The sequence below is a fragment of the Saprolegnia diclina genome, assembly GCF_000281045.1.
Source record: "Saprolegnia diclina VS20 unplaced genomic scaffold supercont1.16, whole genome shotgun sequence".
NCBI lineage: Eukaryota > Oomycota > Saprolegniomycetes > Saprolegniales > Saprolegniaceae > Saprolegnia > Saprolegnia diclina.
In genome coordinates this window covers 612,216-621,066 of record NW_008246083.1, presented here as the reverse complement: position 1 = coordinate 621,066, position 8,851 = coordinate 612,216, and the positions used below count along the sequence as shown (strand labels likewise).

General features: G+C 54.9%; 5 protein-coding genes across 5 annotated transcripts; 3 read left to right on the top strand and 2 right to left on the bottom strand.

Annotated features, from left to right (window-relative positions):
• Positions 1-650: 650 nt before the first annotated feature.
• SDRG_06101 (hypothetical protein) lies at positions 651-1,280 on the top strand. The gene has a single exon (XM_008611864.1). The coding sequence runs from the start codon at positions 664-666 to the stop codon at positions 1,198-1,200; it is 537 nt and encodes a 178-aa protein (XP_008610086.1). The 5' UTR covers positions 651-663; the 3' UTR covers positions 1,201-1,280.
• Positions 1,281-2,685: 1,405 nt separating this feature from the next.
• Positions 2,686-3,263, top strand: SDRG_06100 (hypothetical protein). Its single transcript, XM_008611863.1, has one exon. The coding sequence runs from the start codon at positions 2,694-2,696 to the stop codon at positions 3,231-3,233; it is 540 nt and encodes a 179-aa protein (XP_008610085.1). The 5' UTR covers positions 2,686-2,693; the 3' UTR covers positions 3,234-3,263.
• Positions 3,264-3,709: 446 nt separating this feature from the next.
• SDRG_06099 (hypothetical protein) lies at positions 3,710-4,592 on the top strand. The gene has a single exon (XM_008611862.1). It carries the CDS (start codon positions 3,733-3,735, stop codon positions 4,408-4,410), a length of 678 nt encoding a protein of 225 aa, XP_008610084.1. The 5' UTR covers positions 3,710-3,732; the 3' UTR covers positions 4,411-4,592.
• Positions 4,593-5,192: 600 nt separating this feature from the next.
• On the bottom strand, positions 5,193-5,817 carry SDRG_06098 (hypothetical protein). Its single transcript, XM_008611861.1, has one exon. The coding sequence runs from the start codon at positions 5,734-5,736 to the stop codon at positions 5,236-5,238; it is 501 nt and encodes a 166-aa protein (XP_008610083.1). The 5' UTR covers positions 5,737-5,817; the 3' UTR covers positions 5,193-5,235.
• Positions 5,818-6,201: 384 nt separating this feature from the next.
• Positions 6,202-8,265, bottom strand: SDRG_06097 (hypothetical protein). Its single transcript, XM_008611860.1, has 14 exons — positions 8,164-8,265; positions 8,070-8,117; positions 7,905-8,027; positions 7,806-7,862; positions 7,730-7,762; positions 7,568-7,687; positions 7,446-7,508; positions 7,359-7,403; positions 7,174-7,311; positions 7,086-7,130; positions 6,924-7,041; positions 6,755-6,879; positions 6,585-6,701; positions 6,202-6,525 (listed from the first exon to the last, which is right to left on the bottom strand). The coding sequence occupies exons 1-14, from the start codon at positions 8,245-8,247 to the stop codon at positions 6,355-6,357; spliced, it is 1,287 nt and encodes a 428-aa protein (XP_008610082.1). The 5' UTR covers positions 8,248-8,265; the 3' UTR covers positions 6,202-6,354.
• Between the last annotated feature and the right edge of the window lie 586 nt (positions 8,266-8,851).

The following is an 8,851-nucleotide window of genomic DNA, read 5'->3' as shown; positions in this document are numbered from 1 at the left end:
TGCACGTCGGCGTGTCCAAAAAAATCGATCTTCCGTTGGACTGCCACGTACCCCACGTTCGTTCCCTTCAACATCCAGGACGCCGTCGATGCACACCGTTTTTCCTTCTGTAGGACATCTGGCTTTTTCTTCCACGTGGCGCCTCGACGTCCAAGATTCGTTTGCACTTGAAATTGCCCTAATCAAGCAATTTTTCATGATTTTAGGCGCCCAGAAGGCTTCTTGCTGTCGCCAGAAATGAAAAAGTAAATGTCGCAGGCACCATGGTCGGTGACTAACGTGGCGTTCCCGTTGGACTTGTGCGGCCGGGGACATCCCACGCTCATACAAGTAGCCAAGTCTTTGACCACAAACAAACAGCGCGCCAATGCAAATTTCGCAGAATTTAGCGCGAGTGACACACAACCCGCTGTTTAAAACATCAATTGATTCTTATCTAGGTATTTGTAAGCAAATGTGAATCAAACATGCCTGAATCGATGCACGGCGCTGATTTCAACCATCGAGTTGTCGCCCACGGAGCGGCCACGGTACGCCAGTTCATTGCGGCCAACACGTGTTGTTTAGGAGAAACACGAGCCGCATCAAGAAGAACGAAGTGCAGACATCCTCTCGGAGCTCCCATTTTTCGATTTTCTTTTGAATTGCCACCAAGCTCCAAGAATGGCCGTGACGTGCGTCTTTAACGGTTGCTTCGCGCCCACCATGTCGTACTCGGACAAGTGCTCGTTCCACCGGTACCGCTCCAAGTGTAAAATTGACGGCTGCTTCAACCAAGTCTACGCCCGCCTCCTCTGCGTCGGCCACGGCGGCAAGAAGCACTGTGCGTTCGACAACTGCACAACCACCGTCCGCACGGGCGATTTTTGCGCCAAACACTCGCGCAAAGCCAAGCCTTTGTGCTCCGAGCCGGGCTGCGAGCGCGTCGCGCACCAATTTGACAAGTGCACGCACCACGGCGGCGGCAAGCCGTGCTCGATTGCCGGGTGCGCCCTCCCGGCGCGCATTAGCGGCGTGTGCTGGCCCCACCGCAACCGCGTGCTGCCCGCGCCAGCGACGCCTGCGTTTGCGAGCGAGACGGACGGCGACGCGCTCATCCTGATGCTGGACGAGTGGATGCAAGACGAGCCGCTCATGGCGCTCGACGACGACGATGTTGATTTTCACGGCATTTTGGACGACATTCTTCTCTCCATGTAAAACCCTTTGACCAAGCTCTTTCGAGACACCTTTCAGATATATAAATAAGTTAAACCCATAAAATATAGTTTCTAGTAACGAAACGCACGTGATTGGGTGGTTGTGTAGGGCATTGCAGATTCCCTTGGTTTTCAGCTCGTATTCTTGCACCAAATAAAAACGCAGTCGCAGTCGCTCGCGTCTCTCGATGCCCTCAAAAAGCAGCATAGCTTTGCCGCCGACGGCGAAGCCTGGAAGGCCTCTGCGAGGCGTGTCATCATACTCACTCCCGGCCACAAGTGCCGCTGGGCGACTATAGCAGAGCAAGACGAGCCCCCGCGCCGTCACCTGCGCAGCCACGGCCCGGCGAGCGAATGAAGAAGAAGGAGATTGCTAGGCTCTACGTCTGCGGAGTCTTTGTAACAACGAAGATAACGCGAAACACGCTCATATGTCGATATAAATATAAAATGAAAACCACCATTACGTCAAATATGGGGTTAGGGTTTTCATTGAAACAAACATAAACGAGCAATGTGACTTGATTCGCCCCTTGCTCTGGCTGTGGGTGGGTGGCGAGATGAGAATCTTCGGTGCACAGTCGTCGTCGATAGAATCAAGAGAACCGTCGTATCATGAGGGCCACCCCACATCTCGCAATTGACGTGGACCAATGAATCGTACCCACGCGATCTTCGACGCCGCTTGATGATACACACCGCGTGGGTCGTGATGCATGATATTGACGAGGTTTGGATCGCTACTTTTGCGTCTAAACTCTGTTTGGGGATAATGCTATCTCCTCGAATGTGCTGACATTTATGTAATTGGGTTCGCTTAGGAGAGCGTGCTTTTGTGCCCGTTGAAGCGTTGACGGCAAGACGATCACTCGCACACGGTTTTCGCAAAGCGAGCCGGCAGGGGCGTGAATGATTGCTTCCACAGAAATAGTGTACGTTGTCGCCACGCCAGCGATACTCGATTGGCACAAACACGGAGGGACGCCGTCAAAGACCAGTCAAAAACACCCGCGCTTTACAAACGAGCGGCAGTGTGTGGGACAGGTACACCCGCTTTGTCCATAAATAGTGTGAGCTCGTAGCAAATCGCTCCAAGGATACTGCCTGTGCACGAGTGCCCTTTTCTTTCTACACTCTTCACGTTAAGCCTCTTGTCATCCTACGCTTGCCGTATGATCGGACAAGTCCATAGGATAAGCCAGTCGAAATAGCCCATCGTGTCTGGCTGAATGAAACAACTTGATTCGGCGACGTTGAAGTGCAGCTACACCATTTGATGAGAATGGGAATGGTGTGAGAATGTGTTAAACAGTCTACAGTCGCAAGTGTTTTATACACACCAAAACCAACCTTTCTTTTGTATGCCTTCGAAGCGAAAAGCTTTCCAACAGTGTTTTATACTTGGACGCGACATGGCAACAAGAAACAAATCCAGCCGACGCCACAAGATCGCTCGCGCGTGACGATGCCATTTTCGAATTTCCTCGCTCCATCATGAGCTGCCTCTTCAACGGGTGCTCCAAGCCAGTCGTGCCGTCCCTTGACAAGTGCGCCTTCCACCGCTACCGCTCCAAGTGCAAAGTCGACGGCTGCTTCAACCAGGTCTACGCCCGCCTCCTCTGCGTGAGCCACGGCGGCAAAAAGACGTGTCAGTCGCCGGGCTGTGCCTCGCCCGTGCGTATTGGCGACTTCTGCACCAAGCACACGGCGCGGTCCAGCAGCGCGTGCTCAGTGGACGGGTGCACTCAAGACACCGCCGCCGCCAACCAAACCAAATGTCCGCTCCACGGCGGCAGCAGCAACTGCGCCGTCGACGACTGCGTGAAGCCCGCACGCATGGGCAAATTCTGCTGGCACCACCGTAACCGCGTGCTCTCCAAGCCCATGCCACAAGAGGCCTTGGCTTGCAACGACGGCGACGCGTTGATTCTCATGCTCGACGAATGGATGATGGACGAGACGACGCTTGTCTCCTCGCTCTCGGACGACTTTATCGACTTTGATGGGATACTCGACGACATTGTTCTGTTCTAAATCACCTTAAATATGTTATTTATCCTTGTACACATTGTCCAACGTGGACCACAGCGACGAAGGATGCCAGAGCTGGAGACTCCGAGCCGGTGGGGGCGCCGGTAAAAAATCAAGTCGAAACCGGATTTCAGTCGTGTCCAGTTTTTAAAATCGGATTTTTAGTCCTAATTCGGCACGTTACAACCGGCTCATTTCGGCGCCATGTATAAAACATGTATCAAACACCCCACCCTGCAGTTGCCATGCCAGTGTGGGTGGTAGATTTGGCTCGTATAGCCATTCAGCGAAGAAACGCAGCAATGTGTGTACGTCCATGGACCACACTGCACTTGGATCCTGGTCCTTGACCTAGCGCAAGCCGTCGTCGTACGCGCGTCCATCTCACCAATGCAGCACGTACGTATCTTTACCAAAAACACACTGTTTTAAACAGGCTGTCTCAACCAACCCTAAATTCCGCTCAGTTTGCAATTTCCATCGAGACGAACAGAGCAGCAGTATGGTCGGGCCCTGCGTCTTCAAGGGCTGCGCTCAGCCCGCGGCCGTCGGTAGCAAGTGCGCCTTCCACCGGTACCGCGCCCAGTGCCGGATCGAAGGCTGCTGCAACCAAGTCTACGCCCGGCGTCTCTGCGTGGGCCATGGCGGCAAAGAGACGTGCGAGGTCGACGGCTGCGGGTCGCCCGCCCGCGCTGGCAAGCGCTGTAGCAAGCACTGCACAAAGGTACTCGGCCTCTGCGGCCATGACGGCTGCACGAACGCGGTGCGCGGCGCGAAGACCAAGTGCTTCGCCCACGCTGGCGCCACGCTCTGCGGCGTGGCCGGCTGCGGTGCGGCGGCGCGAGACCGTGGCGTGTGCTGGCCGCACCGCAATCGCGTCGTGGCTGCATCGCCGACACCCTCGATCTCTCTCTTCTCTGACTTTGAATTGACCCCACGATCCTCCTCGACCCTCCAGAAGGAGCACGGCGACAATGAGGCGATGCTGCCGACCGAGCTCATGATGGCTCTCGAGGACTCGATGGAGGATCCATGGGCTAGCCGCATGGACGAGGACATCTTGGCGATGGACTCGTTCATGGACTTTGGCGGATTCATCTCGTTGGACTTGATGGACGTTAGCTTGGCGCCACTTGACAGCTGCACCACCCAAGGTACGACCGCCATCGCGTTCGAGTGAGATTCCTCGAGGCCCGATCATCCATAAGTCCTCTCGTGAAGCCTCGTCCTCTCTCTTCCAGTAGCGCCCTCTCTGCATGCTCCACGCCGTATTTATAACACAAACACCAGCCACGTCGCCCGCGCTGTAACACATTTTCTAGTCTCTTTGGCAACCTCGTAATATACTTCTTTGAATTTTCCCTCACTGTGTACAATAACGTCTTCAATATATACATAAAGCTCCAGCAACAGCACAAGCTCGTCATCATGCAAGAGGAGACGACGCGACGCCACGCGGGTGGGTGTGAATGATGGTTCAATCGCGGACGGTGCATCGATCATCACTCTCGAAACCATTGGCGGGAACCGCGCGGCGACCTTATATATCAGAATCCATCGCTACGCCTTTCCTTGCCTTTTACCCTAGTGTTGGTCTTGACCAACGCAAAAGCAAATGCAAATGTACAGAAAGGGCTCCAGGTGTGTAGAAGCCACCGTCCGCACTCCGAGCTCGCACTCCGTAGTGAAAGGTGTATTGTAGAGTGAGTGGAGTGCTGGTGGCTTCGGTGTTCACACGTATCTCTACATGTAACATGCAATACCAACACCTAGACACTAGCTATAAGCTAGTACACATGACTATCGTACTAGATGGCCATCCCTTCTTTCGCAGCTCGACTGCGCAACGCGTGCACCAAGACATCAAGATCTTATAGTCGCCAAAGCGGAAACGCCCGGGACCGTTTGGCGCCAAAACGCTTTTGTGGATTTTGATCAAGGGACTATTCCCTTACGTAATACTGAAAAAGCGTCCAACAGCGATAAATTACTTGTGCGTCGTCTGTCATGAATTGCGAGGACTCGGCGCGGGGTAGTACGGCGTCGGGCCGCTCGCGTCTTCGTGCTGCGTATCTTCGTTCATCCACGCATCCACGATCGAAAGCAGCGGGTCGTCCGTTGGCGCCGATGTCTTGTGGCGGTGACGCCAGCAGTAGCCGCTCACGCGCGCGCGGGTCCGGCACTGCGGGGCCAAACACTGTTTGCCGCCGCCGTGGGCAATGCAGCGGTTGCGTCCGTACGCCTTCTTGGCGCAGCCTTCGATCGAGCAGAGCGGCTTGTGTTTGGCGCCGCCGTGCTTGGCGCAAAGGTCGCCGGCGCGGGCGTTCGTGACACAGTCGGGGTACTGGCACGTGCGCTTGCCACCGTGCCGGATGCAGAGGTGCCGCGCGTACACCTGGTTGGTGCACTCGGGCACGCTGCACTTAGTCCTGTTGCGGTGGAAATGACACTTGTCCGAGCCGTCGAGCGCGGGCTGGCCGCAGTCGTTAAAGACGCAGATCGCCATGGGGCAAAAGCAAAGTGCCGTCGTCGGGTGGTATGTCGTAATCGCGTATTAGAGGCCACGCGACACACGATGATAACCGAGGTGCAATATCAGGATGGCGGGGCAATATCATATTACTTGTGCACGCCTCAACTCAGATGAGCCAGTCGGCACCTCGCCTCGCATTGGTCACGCACCAGCTGGCCAATGCCGGGGCGTGAAAACCACCCATTTCCAAGCTGCTCTTTAGTCGGCTTCGCAGCATGATGAGTACCCCGTCGAGTCGAGAATCAAACTGACGTCGTTTGTGCTTGTTATTGACAAGAGCACACCAGTGCCTTCTTTGGTCGACACGGCGGGACGCCCGCAAACTGCACGGCTATTCCGACCTCGATGTTGGTCTGCAGCTGCTCGTAATCACGTCATCCCTGGTTGTTCAATGGTGATGGGCGATCATGCACTGGTACGACCGAGATGACAGACCGTTGCGACACCAAACGCTACCGGGAGCGTTGCATTGATGAACTCAGTCCTAGTTGATTCGCGGGTCAAGTGGGCAGCTTCGTTTCCATCCAAACACAGTGGAGAGATTCGACCCGTGTACTACGCTGCAACAGCCGTACTTGTGATTCGTTGACGTTAGTTGTTGGGTTTGCAATAATTGTTCTTGGGCGGATCAACCGAGCTGTGGCGGACCGAAGTCGAATGCGACCGACGCAGGGCTCGTCCACCTTCCTTTGGCTTCTGGGCCAAAGGCAGCGCGATGGGTATATCCTCGGTCACATTGGTATGCGCAACTGCGACCGACATCTATGTATAGTGTCCCACGCGATTACTCCAAGTCCGTTGGAGCATCTAGTGCCTCGTACCGTAGTACTGTTGAGCGGCGGGTGCCGAGCCGCTGCTTGAGCCAGCTCGATCGTCTTTTGCACGTTGAGCTCGTGCTGCGTCTCGACATCCTGTGCAAGCACGTCGAGTTTTCGTTCCTAAACGACATCGGTTTGTATCAATCTTTCAACCAAAACACGTTGGTCGAAACCCGATTCCGCAGCCATTTTTCCTTCTCGACCCGCACATTGTCTCTCGTTTCCAGCTCGAGCGCGCGTGCGTCCAGCTCGGTCGCTCTCGCTGCGACCTCCGCCTCTCGCTCGGCGACCGCAGTCGCTACAATGGTGTGTGTATCTTCACGCTTGTGTGCGGAAGCGCACCACGTGCTGCGAGCTCCGCATCGCGCGTCTTGTGCTCGTTGGTCATCGTCGATGTTGCCTCTTTGATGGCCCGGAGCACGGCTTCTTGATCTCGCAGTCGCCCTTGTTCGAGTGCCAACTACAAAGTCCGTGGTGTACACGACTGGCAGGATGGTTTTGTACTTTGGACATATTGTCTTGGTACTGACGCAATTCTTTCTCGCGCGCCTAACGATATCGTTTCAAGAGCGTTGATGGACAAGCCATGTACCTCGGCGAGCCGGACGGTCGTCGCTTGCGTCTCGAGCTGCCACGTCGTGACGGCATCCGCATGCTGGGCTTGGAGGCGACGGCGGCTGTCTTCCCACTCCTGTTGACGCGTCTCAAAGAGCGTTTCCATCGTGGCCAGCTACGTGGTCTTCCGCTTTCCGTGCCTACAAAGTGGTATGGTAATACCTGCTTCTCTTGCAGCACGAGCCGTTCCCCCCATAGCGCTAGCTCCTACAAGGAGCTAAAGCGAATGAAAATGACACAAGTTGACACCTGCGCGCGGTGTTGAAGGGCGAGCTCTCGGCTGTCACTTTCATCACAAGATCCTGGCGGCGGCTAAGACACCTCCTTGTCAGTTCATGCGATATGTTGTGATAGCGCATAGGGCAACCCACCTGGGCTGGGGGCTGTGCGACTTGGGCTTCCTTGGCTTGAAGCGCAGCTTGGCACTGCGCCAAGAAGACCTCTCGGTCCCGCAACGCCTTCTCAAGCGCATCGAGCTTGGCTTCCCTTTGCTACACCTTGACTACGCTCGGAACGCTCAACACTGTGTGTACCGCTACTTCGTGATTGCGCTTCTCGACGACTTCCTAATCCAAGTGGTAAGACATTGACCAGTATGCAGCCCCATACATAGAGTTTGTTGAGCTTGACTTGCTGGCTCAGAACATTCGACTGCTGATTGCGCGTCTGTGTGGAATGTTGATTGGGGTTCGTGCATGAATAGATGACCTCTTCTTGATCGCGAAGCAGCGCTCGCTCACGAGCCGCGAGCTGGTCCGCTTGGGCTTTGAAGTAGAGGTCCGCTTTGGCTGTCTCGAGGTGCTTAGACGTCCGCTGCTCGTGCTTGAGCGCCTATGCCAACCATCGAATGCATTCACTCCATTTGTGCTCTACCAATTCCTTGTCCGAGCACTGAAGCTGGCTCAAGTCCTGCTGCTCGTTCTGACCACGCATAAGATATCGCTCACTGAGCAGGTTGATGCCTCACATTCCACTCGGGGCGGCTCGAGGTGGCGTAGAGCTTGGCCTTGGCGAGCTCTCGCGCACCGCGAAGGCCTTGCGTCGACCTCATGGCACAAGTCGGACGACCGTTTCGAAGTCGAGACCGTCTACGTATTTCAAGCATGTCAAGAACACTAGTAGACGAGTTGTGTAATAACTTCGTTGTCTACTAGTTGATCAACTTGCGATTGTTCACGTTAAGGTTGGGCACGCTTCATATTAATATTCCTCGACGGGGCAAAGTAAGGAGCCGTGAGCGTCAGTTGTGAGCGTCAAGCAGTCGCGCCGTCTGTGCATGTCGATCTGACATGGACGCCATGAATTTGCTTATGCAAGATGATCGTAACACCGTTCTTGTCGCACATCCACGGCTCACAACACGATCGCCCGACACGTTGGGCCCAGAAGGGTCCAGCTGTCATTTCCCCATCGTCTCTAAACGTTGCTGGCGCAGTTGCTGTCGAGTGCTTTTTGCTTGCAGTAGTTCTAGCTCTACAAGTCCACCTCGTGGCATCTTCCCTCGCAGCGAATCGGTCAGAACGCCACCCCTGTCCATGCGCCGATGGATTCGAATCCTGGCCAACACGTACACTGTATCGTAGCGTCCATCGTCAATCTGCATGTTTTTGTACGTGTTTAAAGCATAAAATCTTTCTCATAATAAAAGCTCATGT